Source organism: Notechis scutatus, chromosome 2, assembly GCF_049901735.1.
Source record: "Notechis scutatus isolate UNSWTSFEM ecotype Mainland chromosome 2, rNotScu1.2, whole genome shotgun sequence".
NCBI lineage: Eukaryota > Metazoa > Chordata > Lepidosauria > Squamata > Elapidae > Notechis > Notechis scutatus.
Window position 1 is genome coordinate 231,007,238 of NC_142010.1, and position 17,563 is coordinate 231,024,800.

The window sequence follows — 17,563 nt, forward strand, 5'->3', positions numbered from 1 at the left end:
CACTTTATTTTCAGCTGGAAGTAGCCTATTAATGTCAAAGTGGATTAGTATCAATTTCTTATTCGAATCTCTTCTTAATGTTCCAAGTCAGTTAAAACTGTTGATGTTAGAGGGAAAAAGCCAATTCTGTTTCCTTTCCCTTTCTCTTTCGCAGCTTAAAATCTTTTTTAGGAATAGTATTAGTCTTTAAAATTCAGGTCCCAGGTACCTTAAATAGATGTTCTCCATTCAACATGGTCAGTCAAACTTTCTCCTTTAAACTTATTTATTTATTTATTTTTATTTTATTTATTTGATTTGCCAATTGTTTACAAGATAATAAGTATAAGTGTATACATAGTTGTGAATACATGAAATGGGTACATATAAGAAAAATAAAAGAAGAATAAGAGAAACAATAGGACAGGGACGGTAGGCACATTGGTGCGCTTATGCACGCCCCCTACAGACCTCTTAGGAAAGGGGTGAGGTCAATAGTAGACAGTCTAAGGTTAAAGTTTTTGGGGTTTGGGGAAGAAACTACAGAGTCAGGTAGAGTATTCCAGACATTGACCACTCTATTGCTGAAGTCATATTTCCTGCAATCAAGTTTGGTGCGGTTAACTTTGAGTTTGTATCTATTGTGTGCTCTTGTGTTGTTATGGTTGAAGCTGAAGTATTCATTGACAGGTAGGACATTGCAATGTATGATTTTATATACCATGCTTAAATCAGACTGAAGACGGCGTAATTCAAGGTTTTCTAGTTCTAGAATTTCAAGTCTGGTGGCATAAGGTATTCTACAACGAGTAGAGGAGGAGAACTCTTCTTGTGAAATATTTCTGGACTTTCTCAATTGTGCTAATATCAGATACGTAATGTGGGTTCCAGACTGATGACCTGTATTCGAGTATTGATCTAGCAAATGTTTTGTATGCTCTGGTTAGTAGTGTGATATTACCAGAGAAAAGCTACGTAGGATTAGGTTAACAACTCTTAATGCCTTTTTGCTATGTAGGTGCAGTGGGCTCTAGCACTTAGATCATTAGAGGTGAGTATTCCAAGGTCCTTTACAGAGCTTGGGTCATCAACAAGATCTTGACTATTCAGCTTGTATTTTATTTTCTGATTTTTTTTGCCAATATGTAAGACAGAGCATTTATTTGTTGAGATTTGAAGTTGCCATTTGTTTGACCATTCTGATACATAGTCAAGATCTTTTTGTAGGGTAGCAGTATTGTCTGTGGTATTGAACAGCTTTACATCATCAGCGATGATGACTTCCTTCTGCACAATCTTGTCCGGTAAGGTTCTTCTTTGAGGTGGCCATTTCTGATCACCACTGCAACCGCCTTTGGGAAAGCGAGTAATGGCTAGCCGAGGAGGAGAGATGCGACTCTCCTCAACCCTGCTGACAGCTCCCCTTTCTTCACCACCTCTACAGGGTGGCTTCAGCCCCGAATCTGGGCGGCTCAGGGCGCACCAGCGGCGAGCACGGATCAAAACCGTGCACGATCGTGGATTTCAGTCCGTCGCTGAAGAAGCCCGAACAGGAAGTTCTGGTCTTTAGTAGTTATGTTTTTGGTGGGTTGAGTTATAGTTTCTTTTTGCATGAAGACGGATGCAAAGAAGGAGTTAAGCAGTTCTGCTTTCTCTCTGTTACCTGTTACTTCCTTGCCATCTTCTCTCTTTAGTGGACTGACTGTTTCTTTCATTATTTTCTTGTTATTTATATGTTGGAAGAAACTTTTTTTATTATCTTTGACTTTTGTTGCAAGTCTTTGTTCATTATGAGCCTTTGCTGCCCTGATTCTTTACAGATTCTGGCTATCTGCTGATATTCTGCCTTAGTTGTATGTCCTTCTTTCTATTTTTTGTACTTGTCCTTTTTTTTTCTTCAATTTGTCAGAAAGATCTTTGTGCAGCCATGCTGGTTTCTTCTTGGATTTCTTGTTTTTCTTTCTCAGTAGTATTGTGCTACTGAGTAGTATAAGTTCTCTCTGAGTTTATTGAAATCAGCTCTTTTAAAATCCAAGATTCTGGTGTCATTATGTTCTGTTGCTTTTGTTTGTGTTCTGTTGAATTCTAGTATGACATGGTCACTCTCACCCAAGGTTCCTGCAGTTTCAACTCCCTCTATCACTTCTTCTCTGTTTGTCAGAATTAAGTCCAGTATGGCTTTCCCTCTAGTTTCATCCTCTACCTTTTGGACAGCAAAGTTGTCAGCTAGGTTGGTTAGGAACTTATTTGATTTCTCACTTGGTGCAGAATTAGTTTTTCAATTGACATCAGGATAATTGAAGTCTCCCATTACTATTGTTGTGTGTTTCCTGAATATGTTTGTTAGTTGGCTGGCAAAAAGGACATCTATTTTTTCTGCTTGATTGGGTGGCCTATAATATACACCTATGGCCATGTCATTCTTTTTTTCTTTTATATTGACCCATATGCATTCTAGGAGGTTTTCATCTTTGGTTTCATGCATTTCTGTAGCAATATAGTGGTCCTTTACATACAGTGCAACTCCACCTCCTCTTTTATGGGATATGGTGTTTTTTTTTTTTAATAGGTGGAATCCTTCTACCAGTATGTTCCAGTCATGGGGTCATCCCACCAAGTTTCTGTTATTCCAACTATATCAAATTTACCTTCATGTATTCGTAGTTCGAGTTCACCTTGTTTGTTCCCCAGACTTTGGGCATTTGTATAGAGGCACTTGAGATCTTTATGTCTGACACTGTGTTTACTGTCTGCATAACCTGTATTGTGCCTGCCTGCCCCTACTTTCATGCCACATGTTTGATTAATTCACATGGTATGGCACTCACTATTAAATGCTTGGTTTTGGTTGACATCAAGGTTGATAATCTTACCTGCACAAACATCTAGTTTGCATGCACTGGTAACCTTATTAGTTTTAGGTTGCTGTTCTGTATCCATTAATTCTCTGTCCCTCTGTTCAGTTTAAATGTTTATCCAGGAAATCTGTGAATTTAATGCCAAGTAACTAAGTCCCTTTCTTTTGTACAGTTTTTCATTGGACCAGCTGCAGACATCATGACTAATAATACTAAAGCCTTCCCTTTTACACCACTCATAAATTAACTGAGTGTCACAAGTGGATTGGTTGAACTTTAGTTTATTTATATGAGCAATAGCAACAGCTAAATGAAGTACAATGCTGATTATTTCATTGATGATGCCTGATTATAATTTCAGATAAACCTACAACGAAAAATGAGAATCACTGGAGTTATCACACAAGGTGCCAAGAGAATTGGAAGCCCAGAATACATTAAGTCATACAAAATTGCATATAGCAATGATGGTAAATTATGGACCACATACAAAGTGAAAGGCACCACTGAAGATATGGTAAGTCAAGTTCATAAATATAAAAGTAATATTATATAATATAAAATATATTATTTTATATTTATCCCTTTCAATAGCATAACATATATAACAGACATTTCTGCCTTCAGATTTTATTATGTGATAAACTACAATTTTATGGGTTTTTAAAATATTTATTTGGTCTTTTATTGGATTGTTATTCAATCTGAATATCAACTGATTCTGACTGTGAGCAGCTCACAATTTATAATTATCCAGTACAACAACAATCAATGGTGTATGGTCACAGCATACAGAGAGAAACAAAAATAACATAATCACACCCAAATCGGAGCCTATCCATCTCAACCCAAGTTCTGATAGAACAATCAGATCTTCAAGGCTTTATAGAATGCCCATAGAGTGGGGGCTATTGGACAACAATCTGTTATATTTTTGTTTCATCTCATGTGTGACTTACAAGTTTTCTCTTCCTTCTCAAGAAGGAAGGCAGGGTATTAATTTATTAATAGTAATAATTAATAATTAATTTTTTATTATATTGTATATGTCCCTCAGTTTGCAAGGTCAGGTCAAGCACTCACAGACATGTTGAGCAATATTTGATAGGCAATTTGCAGGAAACATGGTATATTGATAATCAAGCAATAAGGAAATAGAATAAAAGTGATTGGATATAAATTAATTATAAAAACATAAAGTTTTAAAATAAATCCAAATTGCTATTTTGTACCTGCTTGATATTAAACCACAGGTCTAGCTAGTTCTGCTAGCCTGATCAATTTCTTCTTGAACTACGTATTTACAATACATAAACTATTCTTATGTACGTGTCTGCTCCTAATGTTTGCCAAACACTTGTGTAAAACACTGTTTTGTGTTCAAATGGCTCAAATAATTCTACAAGAACTAATAGGTATCAGGGCCATTCTCCTTATAAATTCATAATTCTTTAGCAATTCTGTCTTAATTATGTTAACAAATGGTTAATCCTTTAAAATAAAGGATTTAAAATAAAGGATATATTTAAAAACAAAGAGTAAACTCATTGTAAAAGTAAGAATGCATTTTAAAATGTAATTTTACCTATATGAAGTATACCCAATGTATTTCACTCTTAAGAGCAAGAGACGAATACAGTGTCATCCATTCCTGTCCTGAAGCAAGAACAGAGAACAGTATATTAAAAAATATTATTAAACACAAAGGTGTTTGAAGGTAGAAATTGCAACTAAACACAGGGTCAAACTATATAGTTTGTTTTAAAGCTATTGTCACAGAATAGATTCTATAAGGCAAAAATTAATTTAAAAATCCAAACAGGTAGCCTTTAGTTCATTTGACTTGGTAAAAGATCATATGGATATTCACGACAACCTTGGTAGATAGCCAAGACTTGAAACATGCATAGAGACATACATTGCAATGTCCTACCTGTCAATGAATACTTCAGCTTCAACCATAACAACACAAGAGCACACAATAGATACAAACTCAAAGTTAACCGCACCAAACTTGATTGCAGGAAATACGACTTCAGCAATAGAGTGGTCAATGTCTGGAATACTCTACCCGACTCTGTAGTTTCTTCCCAAACCCCAAAAACTTTAACCTTAGACTGTCTACTATTGACCTCACCCCTTTCCTAAGAGGTCTGTAGGGGGCGTGCATAAGCGCACCAACGTGCCTACCGTCCCTGTCCTATTGTTTCTCTTATTCTTCTTTTATTTCATGTATTCACAACTATGTATACACTTATACTTATTATCTTGTAAACAATTGGCAAATCAAATAAATAAATAAATAAAAATAAATAAAGGGTAGGACACAGGAAGTAAAAAAAACAGACACTCCAGCCCTTCCCTGTATTGCCACATATATATTTTTATAGAACACTGACACCTACTGGCTGTTCTACCACAAGACGTTTTGTTGCTATGGAATGTGGGTCCAAAACTGCTTGTCCAGTGATTGTGCTGAGATAATAAAGCTTACATTTGGGATCTAAATAGTGTTTTGCTTAGTAAAATATAATATAGATAGGTATATCAAGTCTAGTGAAGGCAAGGCTCAACATATACACATGTACAAGCATGGAGGAAGAGTATAGTTACAGTAAGCAATGAGAAATAGTGGTCTATCTTTTCCCAAAAGCTTCATATATATTTCTAGTATGGCAATGAGACTAGGTAATATTAGTGGTTGATATTGCCTGCTCCTACATCTAACAAATAATATTGAGAGACATGGTTTGGTAAACTAGTATGAGAATAACATAGAGAGCTCTTTGGTAGGAGACAAGTGAGGGACAGTTTTGAAAGCATACTGTAGTTCCAATCAAGAATATATGTTTTGATAGCTAACCATTTTTAACATATAGTTTATTACTAAACATTGTCAAATTAAGTAATGGTACTAATTGAATATAAATTTTTATTGGTAGGTATTAGTCAAAATAGTTGGATACAAGAATAATAGGGAGAAGTCTTGTTCAAAGATTTACATTCTAAATCAAACACCAGTAGAACTCGGCAAACTCTTTGAAAGCAATATTTTAAAATATTTTGGAGGGAAAATGAACCGCCATACTTGAAGCAACTACAAATTCTTCTGGCAAACATGGCGGGTTTAGATGTGACTTCTGTTGTGTTCCTGTATATATCCAAATGTAGTCTGAAAGAGAAATGGCTAGGGATGTGAATGTATACACATGTACACATTTGGGAGCAACATCTAAAGAAGCTAAGTGAGTTGGGAGAGGAACAAAACTGTACAGAAAGCACTTCAAAAACAGCTGCTTCATACATTACTAAACATTCCAAAGTATCTCTTCTGAAGAATTTGTAAAATCCTGATATATGTGATACCTCTAAGTGGCTTGCCATTGAATTGTTCAGACAGAGAGATACTGAGTGGCCCAAAGTCAACCAGCTGACTTCATATGTAAGGCAGACTCACAGTCTTCCTGTTTCTAACTACTATTCCAAACTGATTCTCCCTTGATGACATAGGGACAGGATATCTGTGAAATCACCTGTGTCCAATAACCTTTTATCCATCCTATATGATTTGACAAGATTGATATGTTTCAAGTCCCATCATTAAAACAATGTCTGACATCTCACCATGTCAGGTCCTCTTCTCTGTCATCATGTCTGGCCTTTGGGTTTGAATTCTGCCTGAGGATTGTAGAGTCATGATTCTGTGTTTTTTTAGGAAGTCTCTAAAACCCTGACTCTTGCATGAGACACTGAAATGGGGCAATGGTGAAGTTGTTGGAACATTTGCATTTTAAACTTTTATCTAATTAGTTGTTTTATCTTTTAGTGCATTGTTAATTTGTATTTCTTACTTACCCCTCTTGAAAGCCACTAGTAATCTGGACACCTAAATTAAATTAATAAATTAACAATCACTCATCAATATTTGTATGTTACATCTGTCATATGTAACTAAAACCAATTATGTGTTGTTGCAGGTGTTCCATGGAAATGTGGATAATAATACACCTTATGCAAATTCTTTCACCCCGCCAATAAAATCTCAGTATATACGATTGTATCCTCAAGTCTGTAGAAGGCATTGTACTTTGCGAATGGAACTGCTTGGCTGTGAATTATCAGGTCAGTATTCTTAGATGTTTCTTTGTATTATTTTAAATATCCTGGTGTCTTATTATGAATTTATGTATGTCTATATAAATGTGTCAAAAACCCAGGGGTGGGTTTCTACCGGTTCTGTCCACCTCTGTAGAACCGGTAGCTCTGAAGAGCAGCAGACATAGAACCAGTTCTATGTCTGCTGATGTTTTTGCCCACTCACCCACCCGGGCTCTTACCTGATCTTTATTTCCTGATTTTTCAACTTCAGCTGCTGAACGAGGCACAGCTGCAGTTAGAAAAGCAAGAAAAGAGGGCTGTTTCAAAGGATGCTTCTCTGCAGGCAGCTGCTGCTGATGATTTATAGGCGCGTGGCTCACAGCCTGCAGGGAAGCCATAAATCCCGAACCGGTAGTTAACCCTATCGTATCCTACCAATATATCTTTTCATCATTTATTTATAATTTATAACAGATAACAGATAAAACATATATTCTTAAACTTTATTTTACAAGTAATATTTCCTGGACTCAATGAAATAGCAGTAATTTGATTTTATTTGATTTATAACAGATAAATATTTTTTATAATTCTTCAATTTATCTGTTATTCTGCTATTGGAGCACATTGTTCCTATTCCCCTCCCCACGTACTTTATCATCTTATTTCAGAGAACTAACTCTGAAGTGATCATATTTGTTTTAATACAAAAAATACACTCAAATTCAAAATTAAACTTAAAACAATAAAATAAGAAAGATTCCATATTACCTCCAGAAAGAGCCAGTTTGATGTAGTGTTTAAGGCCTCAGGCTAGAAACTGGGAGACTGTGAGTGCTAGTTCTGCCTTAGGCTCTAGGTGAAACTGGGTGACCTTAGGCCAGTTCCTTTCTCTCCGCCATAGGAATGAGGTAATGGCAAACCACATCTGAAAAACCTCATTGCAGGGACTTGTCCAGGAATTGGACACAATTGAGCAGAAGAGAAAATAAAATACAGCCAGCATTGGACATGAAATAAAAACAAATGATTTGGCATTTATGTCATATATGTTGGTCTAGGAAGCTAATAAGAATTAAAAACAAATTTAGGGAATTAATGAAAATGTAATTAAAAGAATCATTTTGTTTATAAAACAAAACAAAATATTCAACAATTGCTTTTGATGAGATTTGATTTGATTTTGCTTTCTTGTGTTGTGACAAAATCCTCAGTAAAACTATGTACTTTTAATAAACATGTGCATTTAAATTCTGACGTATGCATTATTACACAATGTCAGAATTTACAGGTTAATAGCAATAGCACTTAGACATATACCGCTTTATAGTGCTTTACTCTCTAAGCGGTTTCCAGAGTCAGCATATTGCTCCCAACAAATTTGGGTTCTCACTTTACCAACTTCAGAAGGATGGAAGGCTGAGTCAACCTTGAGCCTGGTGAGATACGATTTGCCAAATTGCAGGCAGCTGGCTGTCAGCAGAAGTAGCCTGCTGACTTAATAAACCTAATCACTTATTTGTTTTCAAGGATCTTCTTTAATTTTCTTTAGGTTGTTCTGAACCTTTGGGGATGAAATCGGGACATATACAGGATTATCAGATCACTGCTTCCAGTATCTTCAGAACACTCAACATGGATATGTTTACGTGGGAACCCAGAAAAGCTCGACTAGACAAACAAGGCAAAGTTAATGCCTGGACATCAGGGCACAGTGACCAATCTCAGTGGCTACAGGTGATAATTTTGGCTTTTTATAAAAAAGCAACAGATTAGATTAGATTAGATTAGATTGATATTAAGGGTACAGATAAATGTATAGAGTTTATTATTTTTTAAAAAAAATATATGAGCAATATATACAAAACCATCAGGGTTTCTATTTTCCTGTCTTTCTCTGCACTTTATCTGATGTAAAAGGATTCCAGTCTTCAATGGAATGAAAATGAAGTTCTATTTATTATTTATTTAAATGTATTGACTGCCCAATTCCAGGGAACTCTGAGTAGCATACAAAACTAGGCAAATATATAAAAAATATAAAAACTAAAAGTGAAAAGCACTGGATTGTGGAGACAGATCTAAAATAATGTAATGTAGAGAAAAAACCTAGTACAAGACCTATTTTTAAAGCTTGCCTTAGGAGAGCTAAGCTGTCATTAACTCTCAGGGATGTTCCAGAAAGTAGGGCTGCAATAGAGAAGGTAGATTTCCTAGGTCCCACAAGACAGCACTGTTTCATGGAGGGGACCCAGTCTGCTAGAACATACTAGATGGCCAGAAACAGTTGGAGATAAGTAGTCTTTCAAATAGGTGGGTCTTGTGCCATACAGAGGTTTATAGGTAATAACTAGCACCAGATGAGACACAATCTCTATTTCCTCCAGTTTATTATAAGTGTCTAAACTGAAATCCAATTCTTTATTTGCATTTCCATAGATTTGTTATCCATATGGAGGCAGTTATGTGAATAAATTTCTGTAAATCTGGGTACTTAAATTTAATTTGAGTAAGTGTATAATCAACTTGATTGTGCTGTTAGAACTCTATCTGAAATGAGCTGAATAAAAGATAACCACAGATGCCATCTGGAAAGTTTTTCTAGCTGATTGGCTGGCTGTGTCATATCATGTCACAGCTATGGAAACATAGATTCTGATTTTAATTAAATATTTTTTTTGAAACACATGTACCAGATCAGATTTACTGAAGCAAATTGAATTATTCAAGTGGAAATTCACAAGAGCCATAGAACTGTAATTTACTATTTGTCAAAGAGATTGACTACTTGGATTTGATTAACGAGTTTTTTTAAAAAAAAAAAACCAAAAAAACCCTTATTCCATTTCCATATTATGGCAACCTGATGTTATTTACTTGTTTATTTTTGATAGCAAATTCTTTCATTAGACTGGGTGATAAGGCTCTAGATCTGTATTTCTCTACCATGTTTGGTTCTAGTAAGATTGATGCAGAACAGTGAAACTATTAAGAAGCTGTTCACATTGCTTGTTTTCAGAGATAGGATGATTTACAGAAGTTCCTCTATAGGCTAATATATAAAAGTGCAACAAATCACCATACAGAAGGCTATTTGACAGGTCACTGTTAAATTTACATATTAGAAACATTGTACATGGCAGTGATTTGAATCTGCTGTCAGGAGAGGAAAGGATGCTCAGCATGAAGTCTAACTGCACCAGAAATGTGCCCTGCAATAATCTCACATATAAATTATGACTTATTAATTTCTTTTATTTTTTTGTGGTTACTAAGCATTTCAATGGTATGATTACTGCCTTCGCTTTGAGGTTAGTAGGGAGAAAAGGCGGGGGGAGAAGAACTAGCAATGCCATGGTGTGTTTATTATCGCACATGGTGTGTTTAGATTCACACAAATCATTGCCCTACAGATAATCAGGATGCTCCTGAACCAAATGAAAAGAGGCTGCTCATCTGCCTAGAGGCTACCTTGTTTGGTCAATTGTGAAATGAAATCTATAGAAGAAATTGCACCTAGGCTAAAAACAAAGTGTTTGTGGGAGAAATGAAAGAAACTGGTTCTGACTTGGAAAGCCATAAATAATTTGGCTGTAGTGAAGAAAAATCTTTTGCTGCCACCATTCATTGGATTCACCTGAGAAAATTCGGCTATAGCTGTTCTGAGCTCGTCTTTCAGCAATTAGGAGTCAAACCTTTTGAAAGCTTTTTTCCTTCTTTAAAATGTGTTTCCTGCTGAGTTGAGATGGTCCTTGTTTAACAACTGGTTGCTTAAAGTCTGTAGAAATTCTCAGTGATCCAGATTATGGTTGTTCCAAAGGTGCTTTTTTCAGGAGGCAACTGGACTTTGGTTTTTTCCTTTGAAGATGTTTCACTTCTCATCTTAGAAACTTCTTCAGCTTTGACAGAATAGTGGGAATGGAAGGATTTATATTCCTTTCAGACAGCTGGTCATTTGCATCCTTTTAGAGGGTTGTGTCCTTAGGATCATCTGAATAGTGCTCCTAGTTCCTGTAGTCTGCAATTCCCCCCCACGGAAATACATTCCTACTCCCACACCATTCAAGGGGTGTTCATCCCAAATTACATAGCTAAAAGTCTGCTTCAATGAGCCTCTAAAACATGGGTGTCAAACTTGAACATGTCACATGATGTATCACCATGTGTCATAATTAATTTTGTCTTTATGAAGCCAGGGTGGGCATGGCCTGCATGTGATACATCTGGCCCATGGGTTGCTAGTTTGACACCCTTCTCTAAAAGGATGCAAATGACCAGATGTCTTCAAGGAATATAAATCTTTCCATTCCCTACCATCCAGTCAGAGCTGAAGAAACTTCTTGGTTGACAAGTGAAACTTCTTCAAAAGAAAAAAAAAGAAAGTCCAGTTGCCTCTTGAAAAAGCATCTTTGAGACAACTAGTTGCTTAATTTTAATGGTTCCTCTAAATGTTACTTGTTCCTCTAAATGTTACTTATGGCACAGTCCCAGAGTACCAACATCTACACACACACACACACACACACACACACACACACACACACACCATGGTCACATGACCATATTTCAGGCACTTGGCAATTAGTTTATCTTTATGACTGATAGCAGCATTCTATAGTCACGTGACTGCAATTTATGATGTTCTTTGGCTGGTTTCCAGCCTTGTTGGCTAGTTTCTATAAAAAAAAAAAATACAGCCATATGAATTCATTGATTTGCTTAATAGCCACCACAGTTACTTAATGACTGCAGCATTTGCCTAATGACAGCCAGAAAAAAAGACATAGAATTGAGTCGGCCCATGTCAATCATTTGACTTAGGACTGACATGACTCATGATAGTAATTCTGGTTTCCATTATGCTTATACTCTCTTCATCATTTCTTAAAAAAACAATAAATACTAGAGGCTTTTGACTTTGGCTGCCAAGAGTTTTTAGAAGAATGTTGAAACCCCTAGACAAAATAGTGCCTTCTATAGAAATGTTGAAAGATACGTTTCATTTTTGTTGACTTTGCTGAACTCTGAAACAAAACTTATGCAAGATTATAGAATTAATACACTAGTTTCATGTGAATTGTTCCATGATAGGTGACACTATTGGTGCAGATAGGCAGGGAGTTGCAATAATAGCTCTTATCAATTCACCTAGAAATATTGCTTGTGTTTCAAATGCTCCTCTGTTGCGAACCTGATTATGTATATAAATTGATTCCTTTTGCATTCAGACTCTCCTAGCGACCTAAGAAAAATTATGCCCATTTTTCTTCTGCTTCAAAAGTGTATAAAAGCTGTCTAGGGCAGGATATGCCTACTGAAAATGAATGAACATTTGCAGTTCATAAAGTATTTGATGCGGACTCAGAAATCTTTGACAATGTATTTTTATTGTTTGTTTTTGTAGATGAAGTTAGTAACTGCTAGGCCTGTGAAAATTATGCTGTCCAAGTTCTCCAGTATAGAATTGTAGCAAGACATTGTTTCTGTTCTATAGCTCCCTAAGACTGTAGAAGTCGGTCTAGATTAATGGGATTGTGTACACGCACAGCCATCATTGTGCATGACATTTCTTCAATGAGCATCCATGTCTGTATATACACACAAATACATATCCATGCATACAGTGGGAAAGATCTTCTGAAATGTTTTGTCACATGACACAACTGCTTTAACACATCAAGGAAAGGATTATTTCTCATACCAACATCTAATGTCCTTCTTAATGTCCAAGAGAAGGGCTCCTCTGCTATTGTACCTGCACTCTGGAATATCTTGCCCCCATCCCATGAGAGGTTAGCCCCAACCCTCCTCTCATTTCATAAGGGCTCCAAGACCTGGCTCTGCTAGTTAGCTTGGGGCCCCAATGGGGGAGCAACACAGTAGAGGTCATTGATTGAGTAACAATACATCCTACGTCCTCCCACCCTCCCCCTGCCCTCCCCACCTGTAATAAGTTTTTAAGGATTTTTATGGCTATAACATTACATATATACACACACATATATACACACACCACCCTGTGGTAAGATAAAAGGCAAATAAAATAATAAAATAAAACAAATAAGCTTAAACTTGCTTTGAAGTAGAATAACAAGCAAAAGAGTACCATCTCTGATTCTATCACCTCCTTTTTGTATTGATATTGGAATACTAGCTGTACTAGGTGTCTTGATTGCATAAAGTTTCTAATTGTTAGGGCAATGTAGCTGCTGGTTATATTTTCATTTCAGATTTTCGCCAGAAAGAGAGCAGGACTATGATTTATTCCAAGTCAATACTCCTGGTTGAGTTTCTTATTCTCACAAGCTAGATAGGCAAATCTTATCCCATTGGCAGTATTATCAGAATGTGTGCCTGAATTAGAAGATATTAGTAAGATTGTGTGGTCTGGCTGGAGGATACTCATTATAAGACTGCCTACTTTCTCTTGACAATTCATCATCCAAATCTTCTGCAATGTGATTTAAAAGGTGTGAAAGAAGTTAATTTTCAAAGCATGTGGAAGAAAAAAGAGTACCATCTCTGATTCTATCACCTCCTTTTGGTATCGATATTGGAATACTAGCTGTACTAGGTGTCTTGACTGCATAAAGTTTCTAATTGTTAGGGCAATGTAGCTGCTGGTTCTTAGATTATATTTTCATTTCAGATTTTCCCTGTTAAAGTTGAAAGGGGAAAAAAATGACAGACCTGGATTATGTGCTCAATTCAGCTTCATAATTAGAATAACTGAATGTCTCAAAACCAGTCATACTGTAGGACTAATAAATGGGGTTAATATTTATCCCTTTAGGGAAGGGAAAGAAAAAAGCTGTATCCATGAGCTGGAAACTTGGGTTGAAAATATATATTTTAAAATATATTTCAGTGAAACTGAAGGATGCAGATCTACACTGATTGTGCAACTCACCATACAGCAAGATGTAAACACAATGTAAAAATTGTATCAAAAACAGGTTTTTACATCAATGGTATCAAAAACAGGTTTTAAAAAACAAAGACTAAATGAAATTGAAGATCTTATTAAATAAAGAAATACCAAAACCAAAATAAATTATACCTGGACAGATTTTTAAAAACTCTTCACTCAATTCTTAAAATAGGTCAGAATAATTACCAGATGAGCATTCTGACGAATTTAGCAAAATTAAAAGATTTTCACTGCAGAACTCCTGTCCTCCTACACTATCTGTCAAAACAACTAATGTCAAAACAACTTCCTGAAGAACAGTTTCTGACAATTTTAGCCGATATCAATAATTTTGTAAATTAACCCTCACATGTAGGTATAAGTAAGGTTTATAATAGGTATGAATTAATGTTTTGATCAAGGTCATAGCTGAATGACATATTTCAAGTATGAAAGAAAAAAATGGAATTATTTCATTTACTGTTCTGTAATTTTAGAAAGTGTTATGGATTTGGTCAAAGTAAGAAGTTTTAAAAGAAGGAGGAGCTAAAGAACCCCTTGCAATATTTTTCTTTATTTGGTTGCTTGATTTTAACAGTCGTTCATTTCACATAGTCTATCCAATTACTTTGCTATGGTTGTCTATATAATGGATGGAAACTGAACAAGGAGAGATTTAACCTGGAAATAAGGAGAAACTTTCTGACAGTGAGAACAATCAACCAATGGAACAGTTTGCCCTTGGAAGTTGTGGGAGCACCATCACTTGAGACTTTCAAGAAGAGATTGCATTGCTATTTGTCAGAAATGGTGTAGGATCTCCCGCTTGGGCAGGGGGTTGGACTAGATGACCTACAAGGACCCTTCCAACTCTGATTATCTGTATCTGTCTGAAAAATAATTAGCTTTGGTTATTTTATATAGTATTATTTCCCATTAATTGCAGTAATTAGTGATCCAATGCATTTAGTAAAATTCATTGAATTACTTTGTTATGATTCTTGCATATGATTCTGAGCAGGATCATTATACATATTATTTTGATTAAAATCTATATTGGTGCTTCAGTTAAACTGCTAGTGCATCTTGAAAACTGCTTTTACATTATCAGAGCTTCCATTCACTATTCATTTTATGAAAATGTTTATAGTGACAATAGAATTTAAGTGTCCTATTTCAATAAAAACAAAAAGGCTTAATTTATTTTTAATGTAGCATTTAAGCTATGAAATGCAGAACCTTGGAACAAGCATTAGATTTATTCTAGATAGACAGCCTGGTGATATAATTACCAGGGCAGCTTAAGAAAAGTCTTCTAAAGCTTTATTTTACAAGGAATATTTCCTGGACTCAATGAAATAGCAGTAATTTGATTTTATTTGATTTATTCATTTTATGTGCCGCCTGATTCCAAACTTTTCTGGGTGGCTTACCATATAATAAACAATAAAATACAATATGAATAATGAAAGAAAGTAAAGAAAGAACAAGAAAAACAATGAACAAGAGTATGAATAAGGTATTAAGCTGACCAATAAGGCATAAAAATATTATTTTTATTGACTCCAGATTCTGTTTTCCTTTCATGACAATATGTTAAGAGGAGATGACATATTACTGGTGATAAAAGGAAATTTAATTGTAAAATGTCTGGCATTTGAAATGGTTAAAATGTCTTGTTTATGTAATAAGGACTTAATAACAAATATTGGACACCTTTATTTTTATGTGTTGTTAGATCTAAAATTAGTTATAAACTTTAAAAGACCAATCTTGTATGAACTCTTCTTAAAGCAAAAGAAGTAACAGTCTGTATTGCACTAAAGTAACATTTCTCAAACTTGACAATTTTAAGATATGTAACCTTCAACTCCTAGAATTCCTCTTGTAGGTTTGTTGGTGTGAGAACAATACAAGGTGGGAGCAGTGTATACATTGCCTGGACTTGTGCAAAATAAATGTGGGATATAAATCAAGTAATAAATAAGAATTTCCTGGCATGATATTTAGTGCCTGGGAGTTCCAGAAGTTTGGTGTCAATATTAGGTCCTGTGGAAACCTGTACCTTGTACTCTCTCCCTAATCTTATTTAAGCTTGGCAAGAATCTTAAATAAACCTTTTTTTTATTTTTCACATTTTCTTAACTGTAGCTTGTTTAGCTACATACAAAAGCATCCATTTGTGTGTCCATTTCTAATAATAACCTTCTTATTTGCACATACTGTTCACGTTTTCTTTCTCTATCGTTACCCCATTCTTTAAAACACTGTACGCCCCTTCCCCAGAACAAGTATTTCTTTCCCTCCTTTTTTTGTCAAAAGTTGAAGATAATTTTGTTTCACTTTTTGGGTGTTTTTGATTGCTTCTGACTCTTATAGATAGCCTAATTTATGTGTTTGTTCCATATATTTTTTTCATTGCTCTTTGTTTTAAGCCACTCCAAGAATTTACAGACTTTGGATGGTCCATATAGTTATTCAGGGCTGACTGGTCAGCTTTTATCAACACAAACTCTGCTTCTTGTGTGACATCAAGACTTAATGTGAAAGGACAGAAGTTACAGTGTGACATGACCAGTCATAGGGACAACCTGCTAGCTGCAGGTACCTATGTTAGTTGACAAATAATATCAAATAAATCAATGCAATTCGCATGTTGTGCTTTAGACAATTGTGTACTTGTGTGTGTGTGTGTGTGTGTGTGTGTGTCTTTATGCACATCTTTCTATGTACTTTTTCACTATATCATATTTACTCAAAAGACATATTGTTCTCCACCTAAAAAGAAATGTTTAGATAGAGAAAATAATCAGGCTATATCTCTATTGCTATATTTGCAGTGAACATGAAACTGTTAAAAAAAATAATCAAATATTTCTGAAGAAATGCCTGTTCTGTTGAGCCCAATTTGACCTTGTACATTAATCCTACATCAGGTTTTCTTAACCTTTTCAGGAATTTGGGAAACCCCCTGGAAAATTCTGGGAACTGGTCCACACATTTTAAAGTTGTCAAAGTTGAGAAACATTGCCCTATACAATTTCCTGCTCTGTGGTGTCCTTGATACTGTCTGAGTTTGATTGTTTGCTTGCAAATGTTTAATTACCCAACTAAGTAATGAATAGAGCACTGCTCCTAGGATGATCAGGAACTGGTTTATTTCAGTTGGAACCAGTGCTAGACAAAATTTTCTAAATTGGAAGTTGGTAAGACTATGAAGGGCAACAGTTTATAATTTAACAACAAATACTATTTAAGAAATTCATAATCCGCAACATTAGTCCTTGGCATTGTCTGGCTGTCTATTTATGTCTGTCTTTTGTTCATCCACCTGTCATCTAATCTGTGATGTGCCTTATATTTATAATAAACTCAAAGGACAGAATTGATGGACCACTGGGTCTTTTTCTATCGTTAGTTTCTATGTTTCTATTTCATTGTGTGCATTATCCTTTCATCTACTTCAAAACTATTTTATCATTTAGAGATTTTTTTTAAAAAAGTATAGTCTGATTATCATGGTGAAATAGTTTTAAGTATTGTATCTATATTTCCAACTGTTCTATTGTTTACTGCTATTCAGAGCTGTATATGAGTGGGCAACTATATAAACTGAATAAACACATTTCTAAATGTTGCAATATTGTAACAATATATGCTGACTGCATGAGTACTTTTACCTGCATCTGTTATTACCCATAATGGGTTTATTTTACAT

General features: G+C 35.2%; 1 protein-coding gene across 2 annotated transcripts in view; it reads left to right on the plus strand.

Moving 5' to 3' along the window:
* EDIL3 (EGF like and discoidin domains 3) overlaps positions 1–17,563 on the plus strand; it is a 236,944-nt gene that overhangs the window by 180,953 nt on the left and 38,428 nt on the right. For both annotated transcript variants that reach the window (XM_087958209.1, XM_087958210.1), the window contains 3 exons: positions 3,199–3,354; positions 6,815–6,959; positions 8,488–8,672. In XM_087958209.1, the coding sequence (XP_087814335.1) occupies positions 3,199–3,354; positions 6,815–6,959; positions 8,488–8,672 (486 nt within the window). The remainder of the gene's footprint in view (positions 1–3,198; positions 3,355–6,814; positions 6,960–8,487; positions 8,673–17,563) is intronic.